Source organism: Ptychodera flava, chromosome 7 (genome assembly GCF_041260155.1).
Source record: "Ptychodera flava strain L36383 chromosome 7, AS_Pfla_20210202, whole genome shotgun sequence".
NCBI lineage: Eukaryota > Metazoa > Hemichordata > Enteropneusta > Ptychoderidae > Ptychodera > Ptychodera flava.
Genome location: NC_091934.1, coordinates 17,380,886 through 17,397,591, shown reverse-complemented (window position 1 = coordinate 17,397,591; position 16,706 = coordinate 17,380,886). Strand labels below are relative to the sequence as shown.

General features: G+C 39.5%; 1 protein-coding gene across 1 annotated transcript in view; it reads left to right on the top strand.

The window, feature by feature from the left end:
* The first annotated feature begins 3,625 nt into the window (after positions 1–3,625).
* LOC139136898 (histone-lysine N-methyltransferase MECOM-like) overlaps positions 3,626–16,706 on the top strand; it is a 120,579-nt gene continuing 107,498 nt past the window's right edge. Inside the window, 1 exon segment of the mRNA XM_070704744.1 lies at positions 3,626–3,760. Coding sequence (XP_070560845.1) covers positions 3,724–3,760 — 37 coding nt within the window. The 5' untranslated portion in view covers positions 3,626–3,723.

Genomic DNA, 16,706 nt, shown 5'->3' with positions numbered 1-16,706 from the left:
CTCAATTATGAGGTGAGCATCGGCCCCAGCCTCTTCCGTGCGTTTATTTATTTATTTGTCAGCCTTTTATCTTTAATCATAATCAATCGTCTGACATTTGAGATGCCCAGGATCAGGTATAAACGCTAATCGAACTCATCAGCCCAACGCCTCGCTTTCGACGCCACTTTAATCACGTGTTTATCTCCATGCAACACAATGACTTACCTACAGTGATTGGCTTACTTCAAATCTCAAGTTCTTCATTTTGCACATCCCATGTGAATTTAAGATTTTCTGACTACAAGGAATTTCTCCGCATCCTTTGTTTTTTTTTCACTGAAATTCTTTGTGAACCCGCGCAAGCACAGTCTGTGCCTTTAGTTGTCGTTTTTAGAAATATGCCGCACTTCACACCTTGGACAACAAACTCCCCATAATGGAGAGGGTCCTTAATAATACACACGGCAGTGCCATGGTAATTGTTACTCCTCTGTGGCTAGAACATGGAGGTGATTTTACCTCCATTGTTAGAGCACAGGGCAGTCGAGGGACTACTTCCATAGTCTAGTATGGGTATTGGTCTAGTATGGGTATAAACAATCTCAAATTTAAGCTTACATGTAAAGAAATGACAACGTCTAGATCTGTTTTCTTTCATTATAGTAGGGGGCCGTTTTTCAGCGGTTAACACAAGCACATTCCTTTCGTCAGATGTTTTTCTCGCGCCAATTTGTTTCACTTCTCTACCGATACAAATTGCCTTTAATTTGCTATCTCAGAACGGTTCTGTGAAGTGAAAAGCTCTCACAAATGAAGAGCGGTCGGCGGAATAGATCTGAACAAATGGCCTTTTTAGAGCGGGACAAACAGCGCGAATGCGCCGTGTCTCTCCCCTGGATACGGCGACAGTGAAAGATGCCGCCGCCCGTGTTATCTTGGTCCTATCAGCACCAAATTCAATGCGAGACGGTTCATCGCATGGTCGGATGGCCCATAGAGAAGCGACAGGCCCTTTCATCGGGTTTATAGAGGATTAGAGGGACGGCGCAAAAGACCGGATCCATCGCAGGATATGGGAAGAGACACTGAACAATGGAGAGATGTCGTGCAGATAAAGCGATCGTTTGTCTCGCCTTCACCCCATGCGGGTCACCCGTGAACCGATAATCTGGCGGTGTTTTTTCAAGAAGAGTGAAAGAAAACATACGCAAATTTTAGTGTGACCTGAGGGAATGCGACGGATGATTCTGGGAGGTTCTCAGCCTTGGCGCAAGTGTCTCTTAAATGGGTCGCTTCAACGATATTTTACTTGGATCATGTTGCTGTATCCATGGATCGAGGTAGAGGTGAAAACTCGCTTTTACCTCCAAGTTGTGTCGCCTTGTTTGAGACATTGTTGTCCATTTAGTGATTAGGTGACGCATATATATATATATATATATATATATATATATATATATTATATATATATATATAATAACATAACAAAATCTTAGAGTTTGGGTGGTCTCAACAAAACACAACATAGTTTTTACAGTGACAAGCTTGTTCGCCTTGTTGACAAAGCATCGTCAGGTCCAATTGATGAACAGAATCCAGGGGTAAAATTTAACCAACGGAAAAATACAGGTGTGAAAAAAAAGACAATAGGGTGTTGACGAAGTTCAGTGTCACGATCAGATGACAAGAACAATAGTATATATATATATATATATATATATAGAGAGAGAGAGAGAGAGAGAGAGAGAGAGAGAGAAAGAGAGAGAGAGAGAGACATACATACCTGCATACATACATACACACAAAACACACGTACCATTTTGATCGTTGAAGGGTTTAAGATATCTACAAAAATCCTGCGCGGCATTTCTAAAGTACAATTTACACGTTGTACTTTCGCAACATAGAATAAACTCATTTTTCCCTATACATTACTGAATAAGCAGCTTTATTATTAGCTCCGTGATAAATGGAATCTCGTGTGGCATACAGATTTGCATAGTAGGCAGTGCGTTTTGCCCGGTAATCCCACTTTCTGAACACGTGACAAGAAAAATCATCAAATGACGTTACCGTTTGACGCTGGAAATTAATTGGGATCTGTCCTAATCAAGACACTTTTTTAAGGCGCCGCGATAATATGTGGCGGTTTTGTAGTCCCGCAGAAAAGGCAAATGTAACAGGTGTCTATTTGCGCGGGATAATTACACGTGTTGGGGTTGAATCATGGGAGAATTTAGTCACAGATATGAGATAGCATTTATTAAAATATTTATGACCGGTTACCTTCTAAATCTCTTGATTACATTTTTATGTGATTTTTTGAAAAAAAGATACATTTTGTTAGTTTAAATGAGCTTATTGCATCACTTATGTCCCCAGAGAAGAATGTTTGCAGCAAATGTATTGGAATTCCGAACTATGCAGAAACCGCTGCATATTATATTTATGAAATTTCCACGGAATTCAAGTGGCGACGGTCGAACTTGGCGCACACAGAGGGACATAACGGTGTGCTTCAAGTAGGCATTCAAACATCGATGGCCTCTTTCAACTCTCGCCGTGTGGGGCTATTCATTACGTACATATCGAATTAAAGGCCGTCGTTCACAGAAGCGGGCATCAGCATTTTGATAAACCACGTAAATTACTCAATCCGCGAGGTCCGTGTATCATATCAAAAAGACAGCGGTAGCAACACAGTTCTATCAGAGTCAGATGATTGGCTCATCTTCGGCATCAGTTGGGCCTACCCTTCATAATGCGAAAAACTGCAGGTCGCGATGCGAAAACATAAGCTCCCATTTATAATGGAAAAATATACGTTACTGCTTTCTACAGCCAAGCCACGAAGAGCGGCTTCTCTCGTCGTGAGAGTTAAATTGACGGCCTGCCATTTTTGTAGATACTGCCGGACATCCTGTAGCACTGGCGACCGTGTTGTAACCATGGAAACTAATTTTCCGAAGATTCTCTGGGTTTAAAAATAATGCGAAATTGAGCTCGCCATCTAGCGTTGCGTTGCTCGGTCTGTCGGCAACAAAGAAAGTACACAACTAGTTGGAGTGATGAATGGTTCGCCGGAAAACACCTGTCGGTTTTCTTTCTTGGTGCGGTATCACCACGCACGCGCAGCTCGTCATGGACCATCTCTGTTTACCTATCGCAGAAATGGATGAAATACACCGACCACTTTGCAATTACAAAGACTTCTTGCCAATAAATTTCATTTTATTATGCGCCGTCCTCGGCAGATAAATTTATTACTGGTTTATGGCACTGTCAAATTCAAACAGCGCAGCGATCTCTGGTTATTTAGCTACAAAGTATTATCACTTGCAACCTACCGCTTTAGTTTACATTGCGCTTGCAGTTTTCACGCTGTTGTTCATCGGTTTTGGGCGAGTCGTGTTTTGGAGCCAGTGATAGTTTTGGCGCGCAGACTTCCGACTGGGATCTGGGTGATGAAACTTGAGATGGTCGTGGGAAATATCATATTGGGTACCATCATAGTTGATTGAATTGTCAATTTCCACCCATATTAGATAACACAATTAATAAACCAGTAATTAGGTGACTTTGACGTTCGCCCGAGGAGAAGTGAGCTCGGGCCGACTTGACTGTGTCATCTCCACCCCAAAAATGAAATCAAATAGTCAAGGTGCGCATGCGTGCAGGTAGCTTTTGCCATGTTGACAAGACAAGTGTGCGTTGTTGCAAGTGAAGTGCTGTGCGGTTACAATGCGGTCCAAAGGGAAAGCACGGAAACTCCCCAAAAGTAAGTCCGATTTCTCATTCCAGCAGGTTAAGGTTCGATTCTGCTTCATCCAAACGCTCTCACCTCGGTGATGGGCGAATTCCGTGTGAATCGGACGATCGGGATTCCCATTTCGGAAGACCGCGGCTCGTCCACGGTGCGCCGTACGTATCATTTTAGAGAAATCATTTATGTATTCATGTGTGCCGAAGTCACCGCGGTGGCCGCTAAATTTTTCTACCCTTACGTATCGCTTTGTCTACTTCCTGCTTCACGTCAGCTGCAGCTTATCAAGCGCTAACAATTCCCTCATCAAAATTCAACTGGCGCGGGCGGCAGGCACTTTTTTTATCGACTTTCGGAAGTTCGTTGGTGAGGTCAACTTCTATGGGTTCTTCAAAAAACCCTAGACACCCTGAACCGGTGACTTTGTTCATCGGCTTCACGTCCAACATTCATTACCATTTGAAAAGCCGAACAATTCCTCTATCGAAAGGGGTTATTATATCAGTGCTAATTGAGTGTTTTGAGAGTGGGGTTTCTTTGTGCGAGGGGATTCCCAACCACCGAGGACGTTGGAGATAATTTTGGATGTTTTTATATGATATTGTGAAAATCGGTGATGGCCGCCCCCGCTGAGCTCGGTGTCGCCCAGTGAAAATGACCGTTTCTTTGAGGTGAGCTCACTCAACACTTCTGCAATTCGATACTTTTCTAGCGAGTCGTCTTTTCAAAATACCTTCTCTCCCGATTGTGTGTATTTCGATGGCCCTATCTATAAAGGAAACCAAAGACTGTGCTATTTCGGCGGACGTGTCGGCTGGTTTTATGACCAACCAGCATGGACGACCGATGGCTAATAAAAGTTTTGAAGACACTTACGCTGTTTCGTGTCGAACAATCTAAACACAACCTTATATGCACGGGACGCGATATCACATTTTCTTGTCGCGTCCATTGTGTGGACAAAGGTATCTTGCCCTGAAAACTAAACTGACATAGCTTCCTGTTTTGTAGTCCGTTTTACAGCAACAGTAAACCAAGTCTATGTTTTGGCTTCACTGAAGCATATTTAATAATGGAGATTTTTTTTATATGTAATGGAGTATCGTCATATGCATAGCGAAATGTAGGTTGTTTGAGACCACTCTCGTCGTTGCTGAGCTCAAAGTCCAAGCGGTGCTCGTACCTCAGTATCGCTGTACATAAAAAAAAAACGCATGGTGGGCCAGACTCGTCACAAAGACGGCCCAACATTTCATTCTGAATTAAAGGAACATCAGAGATCATCGACTCCTTTGTGGTGGAGAACCTCCCTCACGACTATGAGACCACGGCTTCTCAATGTTGAAAGTTGTACCTGATGATTACCATTCAAAAAGAAGGTTTTGTGCGCCTCTGTTATGTTGAGAAACTACTTCACGCGCCAGTGGTTCGGAAACGCTGGACTGCTTTTTGAGTACCCCATACATAGACGCCGGTACAAGTCCCATTTGAATGGCCGTTATAGTTTCCACTGGCGATATGTGTACATCGGAGATTGTAATTCGAGTCATTGCAGAGACTTTTGGTGAAGCTCAAATCCTGGCAACAGAATGAAAACTATCAGTTTCTGCCCCTTGAAGATGGACAAATAAACACACGGGAGTCGGTTAAATGAGACTGTATACCAATCAAAATGCTTTTTGTGGTGCTAGTAAGTTGAGTCAGAGAGAGATAAACTTTTGAGTATCTGTGGAATGCCATCATCCACAGATAAAGAAAGGAAATTGTCAAATATATATTCAGTTTTACTTGAGATGAATAAATAGCAGAATAATCTCCCTAAGTAGCATTGCAAAGTGATGGTATAATAAGCAGGGAGTCGCTTTCCCCCCCCCCCCCCCCCACAGCAGGGGTCACCATGACAACAAAGCCCTCATGCAGATTTCCAAGGCAGTTGGAGCAGGAAGCATAAAAAAAGTGCTTTTATTTTGGTAACATCCGAAGATCAACTGACAAAATGGATGGGTTGCAGAACTGGTGTCCTGTAGCCTAGTATCTGTTGTATGACCTTGGATACGCCCTTATCAGGACAAACCAGTTAGTACTGTGTAATCTAGCACTGCAGGCAGATATTCCTTCTCGCTGTCTCCCCCCCCTTTCCCTCCTCAGAGTCAGGACGCTTGCTATTTTGGAAAGTTATCTCTGCAAGCAGGGGCATTGTCTAGCTAACAGACATGCTAGATCTATTAAGCGGAGCCGTAGATTACATGCCCTGGGTGAATGCTCACCCGCGACATCTGGGTTTATAAACAGTCGTCACTGTGGAGGGCCAGTGTCCGCAGGCCAGGCATCCAAATAGGTTTCCAGTTCAACTTCATCGTTTTTTTCCCCCTCTTTGCTATCAGGCATAAAGAGAAGGTAAAGTATTTTTCGTTTTGCCTCTTGACGTGGGAGACTAGGCTCGTGAGAGAGTCTCGTTGAGATCGGTTGATTGCCAACGTCCTCAAAAAAGTCTGCCCGGGATACATCAGCTAATGGGAAGTTGTTTTGCCCTCGGTTTGCTTACTTTATTGATGTTGTGTAGGTGAATTGTTTCCAGCAATTAATCAGCTTATTCTTGGATTTGACATCACAATATTATCAGCCATATTTCACGCAAAACACTCCTCATGAAGCAGGGGCTCGCTTTTGTCTCAGTATTGTAAAATGCAGGAGATTAGCACATGCAACAGGTTTGATGTTCCATAATTAATTTATGGCCGCTATTGTTTGTGAGTTTTGATATATTTCAGTTTCGTTTGTGTCACGTAGCTCTTTAGACAGTTATGTTAGAGTGTATTTTGCAATTAACTTCATAGTTTTACATAAAATTGAGTCATGATAAACTAGGACACTAAACTTTGTTGTGAATTGTTTCCTAAGTAAATCCCTCGTAAACTATTTACTTCATAAATTTATTTTAATTTCAACAATGGTTCTGATGAACATTGGGAAAAAAAATTAAATCTTAATCCCTGTCACGCTTATTTCCAAGTGTAGATGTCCAGCTTTACTATAGACAACAATAGGGTTATTCCACACTTTGGTGATGTGAGGGTTGACCAGCTGAATCGAAATAACTTTAAAAAGTTCTCTTGTAGGGTGTCACTCATATAGGTACTTGAGCTTTTGATTGTTAACAAATAGATGAATTGTTGGATTTGCATAATGGCTGTCAAAAGTTTTGATTCAAATTTGGATACTGTTACCAGGTGGCTCTCTGGAAATTTGATTTTTGGGAGCTGAAAGCTATATTTGAAGCACTTCAATTACATAAACAAAGCTCCACCCATTGACTTTTTTTAGGGGTGCCAGTGTGTCTAAAGTGGCAAATGTCTAATGATGCAGAAAATTAGCATCTGAAGATTTGGGTATTGTATTCGCATATGGGAGCGTTTTCTGTATTTGGGTAATTTTGGTCACAGGAAAGGGTGTCTTTGTGGAGAATTGTGTACTGTCTACTGATTGGCTAATCGTTACCCTTCTGTGCCAGATTCAGCCAATCAGAAGTGGTCTTTTTGATCTTGTAGCTGCAATCCTATGAATACTTTTCCATCATTTCAAGCGAATTTTTACACTGGCATAAATTTCTGACAAATGACAGATTTCATCATCATTACTGTCACCCCTATCACTACCAGATTTTGGTATAACCCCATTGTATTCAATAAGGGTTGAGTTCATGTACAGGTAACAAGGCATGAAATGATAATTGTCATCATATAGTGCTATAATGTATACATTCAAAATGATGCCAAATCAAAGTGCTAGTGACAGAACAATTACGTTAATATTGTATTTTTTTCTAGATATACTTTTGATAAATTATCAAAGTTGAGTTCAAGGCTGTAAAAAAATACAATTGTAAGAACGCTGAGAAACTAACTTTTGCCTGTAGCTCTTTACTGTGGATTTTCCACCCAAGTATGTTGGTACAATTTCTCCTGCGGGCTGAATATTTGAAGAAAGATTGACCAGTTTTAATTGTTAAATTGTATAGTTGTAAGCTTTTGTCATGTGATAAAGCAGAACCAATGAGATTTTTTTTGAATCGGTTATTTGTACGGAAAGAGAGTGCAGTCAGCCATGCCTGAGTGTTCAAACCACCAGTTGCTGAAACTTTTCATTTCTGATCCAAAATTTTCTCATCATAATACTATTTACTTTAATCTGTGAAAATGAAGTGATTTCGAAGAGTTTTGGGAGTAGATTGTCAGCCCACTGAAAAAAAAAAATGAATATAAAACGTTCCTTGAAGCAAGATATAGACATATATAATTATGCTCTGGTTGGACATATTATTATGCTACAAAGAATGATGTAATTATGTGTTAGCCATACATTCAAAGGCTTGTCAGTTGTGATATACGTCACTGATATCTTAAGGCTTTTAATGGGCGTTGAAAAATGAAAGAATAAGTGTAAAATAGGAAGCCTAGAGAGAATATTGGGGAAAAAAAGAAGTCTAGCGTTCGTGTGTCTCTGTTTGTCGAGAGAACGGTTTTTAAATCGTCGCACACAAAAGACATCGCATTTTCAGACTGACCATATTTGGATCAATCACTCCGATGAAAGGTTTCAGACACTTAACGTAAAAGACGACCAGCTCTATGAAGTCATAGGCAGACAATGGATGGACCGGGGCGCATCAGAGAGTGCCGGTTGAATTAGTCCCTACGTGCCGTATTCAGTTGAACTCCGCCGAGAATTATCACTCAAAAGCCTTAAGTAAAAGTAACATCAATTTAATCACGGATTGTCTCCCAGGAGTTCCCCCACTTCTCAAGCTTTGATTAAACCCGGTTTTAAAACTATACGAGTGTGACTAAAATGTTCACATTGCTAGGCGCATTATAAAAAGAAAAAAAGAAAAATGTGTCTTGGACTTAAAAAACACAAATCATCTCCATGACGCGACGTGTCATCGATTGCTGTTTCATCTTTCAATGATGAATGCGGTTGCTAGTCAGTGATCGAGGAATGCGCAAACAGACCATCATTTCGACTGACAATTCACTTTTGTCTATTTAAAAACCTCCAATGTCATCGCTGGTTGTTTTCTACCTATGCAAATCAAGCGGTGGTTTGTTCAATATAGTATACACTGGACTAAACTGTCCCCCAGCACAAACTGGCAGTGGATTATTTTTAATTCCTGGTGCTACATTAGTAAAGTATCAGAAGCTTGTATGTTGTTGTGTGATAACGTTTTGAACCTTCGTAAATTTGCAAGGAGCCAAATTCTTTTTGGAAAAAAATTAAGGGGGGGTGGGGGGGGGTTAAGAATCTTGACCTTGTAAAGTTGACAAAACAGTTTTTGCTTGGACTCTCATATTTGGTGTCAAACAGAGTTCATGAACAGAAGTGTAAATGTTTACATTTCAGGTATGGATAAAATGAATGCCGGATTGTATTTCATTGTAATTACCGATGACTTTTCCCTAATGCTAATTAAAAAGCCCAAGAACAGGTGTATAGGCCTTGTCAATACAAAAGACAAAGATCGCAAGACTTGATCAGAGAATTTACTTCTTTCTATTTGATTGCCTTCTTCAAACATTGACACAATGTCTTTAGTATCCTGAGTGGCTTGTCCCCTCATTTGCATTTCAATTTGAACAAGAAGGAGATAGACTTGCAGTTTTGCCTTGGACAAGACAGAGGGGAGATTCCTACAAAATAGAGTAATAACCAGGAGAGGTCACAAGTAAAACAGAACAGAGATTTCTGTCCTCGACTGTTTTTTTTTTCCCAGTTCGTTGTAATGTTTGATCAGTAAAACTATCACACGCAGGCGGAGATGTGCAGTTCAGTGCATCTGAGTCGGAGCCTGGCTATCATGTTTGTTGACCGGCTATTGGCGACAAGAATGCGAAGGATTTTTTCATTTATCGCTCTCAATGACGAGCACCTTAGAAATCTAACGTAGCACGAACTACATGCATAGATGCCCACTGCTGTTTGCTGACAGAGGAGCCGTTTTTTTGCAAGGAGAAGTGGCGCAGACAAAAGATCCCTTTTCTTTTTTGTTTGGCAGGACAGTTCAGCTGTTTAAATAGCCGAAAAAACAAACCAACCACAAAATGGGAGAAGCACCAAACATATTTTTCTGTGAAAGGATCTCTGAAAAGGGGGGACTATTTGCATTAGTGATTTCTCCAAAGGTGGGGGGGGGGGTTGGCCCCCAAGTCTGTTATCTCCCTGTTGATTGTTTAACCGAGACAATCAGCGCATCTGAATGAGGGAAGACTTCATTAATTACACCAAATATATCGTAAGGTGATAACAGTTTGTTTGCGCATGCAAATACGCCATGACAACAGAGGGTGCATGTGTGTGCGCCAAGAATCCTCTCCATGTTGATGGGATGCATGTCAGGCTAATGAAAAAATATCACTCCCTGACAAGAGCATTGGGCAGATTGGAAACTCTCCGCGTATTCCAAAGTAAACCGAGTATTATGTATATAATTGATTGAATTACTCTATCGCATATGTCTTGGTCAGGTTTTATTAAAATGAATGTGTAGATGATATTGGAGTAATAGTGCCTCCTCATCAAGCTATTGAATGGTCTTCTATTTAGCGCTGGTCTGCCACAGGGACGTACTCGCCTATCAATCATAGCTTAAAGGACTTCTTCTGATTCAATTTAAGTGCTTGTTACGGCAATCAAGCGACCAGAGAAAGCTTTATCGGGGACAGAGGGATGCTTTTAGAACATTATCTTCCGTGAAAGCGTCACTTTGCCCGGGAAGGGACGTTTCTATTTAGTCCACTCTCCCAGGTTTTGTTCGGCCCACGTTGCCGTGGAGATGTTAAATTTTGATACTTAAATCGGAGTCACAGCATGCCAACGCTGAAACGGTGGCGAATTAGACACAAGAATACACAGGAAGACAGAGTCAGACGTGTTCAAGGAGCCAGTGTGAATAGATTAGAAAAACTTCATCCAGATGCATTAAATAGTTATCTGCTGGTTAACCTGGGTGTGTTCGACATCAGATGGGCCTGCTGATAAGAGGATAAAGTGGGTTGGTACTTCACATCTTCTTCCTATGTAAGATGTGTCGAACAAGTCAACAGGAAGCTAATCACAGAGATAAAATGGTCAGATACTAATAGCCCCTATGTGTTGTCTGCCAGTACGGGGCAGAGCAGGAAAAGTTCACTGGCGACCAGTGATACGTAGAGAATTTAAAACGAGTTCATATTGCGGAATTTTTCACTTCTCCATAATGCTTTCCGTGGTTCTTTTACCTTCCCTTGCCACAAAGCATCCATTGATTGGCATAAATTTAAGAAGAGTCCATCACCGATATTTGAGTACGTGGATGGTATTTTCTGCTCAAGTGGCATTGTGGGAATGGAATTTTTTTTTTCAGTCAAGTCTGAGAAAATACCTGTTGACAACGAGTGAGCATGCTGAGAGAACTTGCTCATGTACATTTTTTTGGGATTTTAATGTCAACTGTGGGATTTAGAGTCAAGCTGTAAGTCCACTGGCTTCTGTTTTGAAAAAGGATTAGGGAGTAAAAGACAAAAAAATTAGACACCGGATGGAGCTCCCAGTCACATATTTGACAGGATTTTCTCAGTGGAGTAATTTTTTCACGGGGTCATAGTTCCTCCGCGGAGGGACTGTGACTTGGCTAGGCTTTTGGAGGCAAGACTTCAAGTTGCTCATTTTGAATTCTTTTCAACGTGTTTCTGCTAATGGTAGTTTGCATCTGATTTTTTGCAAAATGTATTTAAATTTTGTCGTCTTATCTGTTTTGTCAGTTTCTCTTTGTATGAGATCAGACCAGCTGACATATCTGAACGATTGATCGTCTTCAAGCCGCATTATTGACTTGCCATCACACATTGGATGCATTATATCTCAGTGCCCAAACTCATCGAAAATATGGCTGCCTGTTTGATTTTCACATTTCATCCCCAAATCCTCAATGACAGCAGATTAATTCCAGCCCGAATTTATCTTTTCTGCAAATATCAGATATAACATATTAGAGAGCGGGGGAGAAAAAAAAGAACAGAAAAGAGAAAAATACATGGCCAGATGTTTGCTGGCGAAGGCTGACTTTTTGTTCCCTGCGTCGACAGTATGTAAGGATGATCCCGACAAAACCATCACAATGCCCCTATAGGCAAGACTTTACAAAGGAGCAGATGTCTAGAATTGAATGAACAATAAGGCCACGGCTTAGAGTGCTAATCCCACTACATAGGTATCTATCTCTCCCCGGGCATCCCACTGTCATCTATTTCACTTCTCTCTCGGCTCGGTCCATAGCGTTTAATTCTCTTTCTTTCTTCTTTTAAAAAAAATTCTTTTCAATCCCTCGGTGCGATTTTAAAAGGGGAAGGTTGATAAAAGAAGTTGTGGCCTTCGGCAGTGTAACGTGTTCATCAAGTATATATACTTGGTAGGGCAAAGACATCTCAGGAGTTTGGATTAGCTGGTAGTCATCAGCCATTTTTCAAAATCATGCCGTTTTGAATAAAACTTTGCAACTACAAAGAGGGAAACACCAATCAGATAAGCTTAATAGAATACAATCCACCACAACAAAGTTTATTTGAAAGATAACAGAACCAGTAAAATTTTTATTTTTAACATTAAGTCACCATTTGCACAATTTTTTTTCGAAATAAAATTGTATAGGATTAAGGTCACAGGGTATTTTATGATTGTTTGAGGTCAAAGGTCAGCAGAGGTCTTTGAGAAATTATAAATTGTAACAGCGGCGTTTTGAGTAAATTTGCCCTTTAAAATATAATTTAGCAGAGGTCAGGGGGGGGTCGTATACTCAACAGGTATAGCAGTTTGCGGCTAGTTGTAATGACCGTGCGAGAAACCGTTTGTTTGCCTGCTGGTCCAAGGCCCCTGCGAATGACAGTGGTGAGTTATGATCGAACCAAAACCAACCAATGAACTCATCTCTTTAAAATAGTGGCTGCTATCAGTTTTGAGGTCTTTCAGTCCACAATCTGACATCATTTATGTCTTGTGTTTGCCAAACATTGATACTGTTTGTTTTAGCTCATTGTCCAACTTTATGGGCTGTACATGTCTGCTTGGGTGTTCTGTGTGTGTGTATCTCAACCACCAACCTAATCCAGTCTTTCTCATATCTCTCATTTTCTATTTTTTTCCCCCTGGGAAGACTTTTCTGTTTAAAATGAAAAGTTCAAGTGCTTCAGCAAGTTCACTTCAGATCTTTATTTAGACAAGTTTAGATCCTAGATTCCCATTGTCCCAGAGTTCAAGAGCGCTTGATGTGTCATGAATGAAAAAACAAAAAACACAAAACTTGTGTAATAATAATAACGATAATAATAATGTACTGAAAAAAATAATTCAAGATACGAATACATGTGTAGTTGTCACCCTTAAAGCTGTCTCAAATTCCAGACTAATTCAAAATAATTTACTAAACACTTCTGAATTCCAGTTGAACAAATTTGGAACAGTGAGCGAGGCATGATAAGACATTTTGACATCTGTAATAGGAAAATTATGCCTAAAGTTACATGCTATTAGCTTCCTGCTATTTCCTATAGTTTTGTGCTCGTAAATTGTGGCGTTTATGTCACTTAGTAATACTTCTGGGATAATATAGTATGGTTTTTTTTTACGTATTTTGTATGGCAATTTTATGTCAATTTTTGCCAACAAGGGGCAACAAAATTGGTGACTGAATTATTCAACTTCTGTTTTATGCAAGCTAAAGACGAAACGATTAAAAATTGTGTGTAGCAAATAATTTCTATATTCATGCATTTACAATATAGTTATTGGCTTCCCAATAATTCATAACTTTTATGGTTTTGCTGAATTTTCTGAAAAAAGGAAGTGTTGCAATACAAAAATTGATTTTGAAAATTTGAACTCATTCAGTATGGAAAACTAACAGAATTGTTGTTATGCTACACAGTATAAGAAGGCTATATTGCCACTTGGGTAGAAACAACAAACTTTGCATGAAAATCAGAAACGTTTGAGAAAATAAAAAAAGAACAAACAAAATGGGATGTCAGCTCTGATTATTGCAATCCACTTTGCATAATGTACTGGCGGCCATTAATATTCGTTTAACAAAACAGAGGACCTGTTTCAACATATCTGAGCGTCATGTCAGCTGCAACTATGGTAAATTATGCATGAAATTTACCAAATCAATCAAAAAATTTGAGAATCTCCTAATTTTTTGTGTTAACATAGACACAACAAGGGTTCATAATTTGATAATATTCGGGAGGTTTGAGTGCATATTTTGAGTAAATTATTAGATAAAGTTTCAACCCCTTAGATCATATTTCCGTTCATATTTGCAGTCTTGATGTAAGTGCATCATAGTCATTATGATTTTTTCATAATCGAAATGCTGTAGATGATGGATATTTTTGCTGTAGGGGACCCAGAACTGATCTAATAAAGACTGCTGCGTCCAGAATGCCTTTTGCAAAAACTGGTAAAATGAATTGCTTTGAGTGACATACCAGTTCCTTTTTTCAGGGTGCGGCACATTAGATACAAATCTATCTGTGTGTGCTGTACTTGTAATGGAGAACAGAGGACCGTTTCATTTCAATTGTAAATATTGACAATTTTGAATATCACATCGCCGCATACAGACATCTCTCACTTCTGATAGAGTGTCCCATCAGTAAACTCCACTTTCCCCCTCTGTGTCTTCCATTCACACGCTCTATCAATATGATTATCATCTTAGTTCGTGTACTGATATAAAAGAAATTTGGTCGTTTTCACCGCTTCCAGGACCCGCGGCTCCACAGTTTTTGGGGAGGTAGCGTGTGTTCAAAGAGATAATTTATCAGAATGAAAATAGACACTCTCCTCAGGGATCTATTTACATTTTGAAAACATTGTCAATAGCATACAGAGATAGCGAATTGTTGTGCTTGGCTGCCGACCAGGTCAAGAGATGCCCTTGTTTGTGTCGTGTAAACTTCGCTGTATGCAAATACTTCACAGCATTGTCCAACACGCAAGGTCATTTCCTCGCCTTCTGAAAATAAAAAAATATATGAAAGTTTTATAAGTGTTTGTAAATAAGACTTTTGAAGTTGTGAATTGGTGTTAGTTGTTCCAAAAATTAAATTCAGCCCTTTGGTATCAATATTTAGAGAACCCCACTGATGTCATTAACCCTTTGGACGCCAAAGTCAATTTTTGTGACCTTAATAAAATACTTAACCCTGTCATTTTTTCAGACTTTTGCCAGAATTTTGATTAAAAACTATAAGCAATAATATGTAATGTCCATTGGGTCCAAAATTATCAAAAAATTGCGGACAAATTCATAAAAATTCGTAAAATGTTGCACAAAAATTTTGGTGGGAAAAATTAGAGCACTCAAAGTTAGGTTAGTCTATACAGAGTTTCGGTGGGGGGGGGAAGGTGAGAGATGAGAGGAGTGTGAGAGGGTTAGAGGGTGTCAGGAGGGGGTGAGATGGTGTCATAGTGGTGGAAAGTTGTTACAAAATACCTATGACAATAGCATTTGTGGAACGTTAGTGGATGTTGCTACGGTGGGACTTGCTATCTTGAAGCGAGAGAGAGACAGAGACAGACAGTCAGGGACGTGGATATTGAATGTCGAGAAAACAACCTGCTTTTTTTTTGACTCACTTTAGCTGTTGGTTTTGGATTCCTGGGAAAGAGACAGAAGTTCATTATGCTAATGTGTGTTGATTGAATTCATGTGATGGATATGAGTGTTAGATTGTTGACTAAGATGTTAGCGAAGCAAAAAATATTCACTTTGCACTGGTAGAGAGTGCATAAATATTGAATATCCAAATACATGCACACAGTGTCAATTCTTGTTCAAATATTGCAAAATTTCTTAAATAAGAAATGTGTCAGTGAATTATATATGTATTTATGTATGAGTGTGTGTGTGTATGTATGTATATATATATTTATATATATATATATATATATATATATATATATATATATATATATATATATATATATATATTATATATATATATATATATATATATTTATGTCACATTTCTTCAATAAAATTACAATAAATTTTAACATCTTGTACAAGGATGAAGGAGTGCACTTGACCTTGTTGTATGGTCTCCGCTTAAAAATGTTCAAATTTCTATCAATATTGTTGCTGCCAATTTTGTGAAAATTTCCTCCATCGGTGGAGCCTTGTAGGTTGTAATTTTCATCAAGATGTCAAAGAAAGCAGGCCATTTTTTGCCCCAAGGAACTCTAAAAAATGTCAAGTTTAATTTTTATGTTCTCTATTCATGATAATTTGTGTTTTTGAATACGAAAAAATGGTGTGTATACAATGCGGTTAGTGGTAGAATGGAGAGGGTTGGAGTATTAAGAAGTTTAACGGTGTAAATTGGTGCAAATTGACAGGTGGGTAGGGAAGGGTTTTGAGCCGTGGCAGTCAATAACAATGGATTTGTCAGTTGTTGGTAATTTCATAACTCTACTGACCGGACCGTGCGATATAATTTTATACAGGCTGTCAGGAGACATGTCAAATCATGTCGATATCAGTGCGTTAATCTGACGTCTTCTGGTTGCAATTGATGAAATTTAGATGATGCCTGTGTGCTGTTTGTTTAATCGTCCAAAATTCTAAAGAATATGATTATCCTGAATATCATACGCTAAACAACAGGTTAAATTAGACGTTTCGCTCGTATCGAATTAGCGGTTTTATTAGAATTGACAGGCCAATTTGATTCACGAAAAGTTCATTACTTTAGACACCAAGGCAGAGATTAAAAAAAATTAAGGGTTCTAGTCGGAGGGGATTACTTTACAAACAGATCATTCCCCACAAAACCGTACCGCTTAAGAAGAACATGTGCGGTTTATCTTTCAAATTTGTCCACCAAATTTTTTGTTTCTTGCTGCGGTCACATCGTCATAC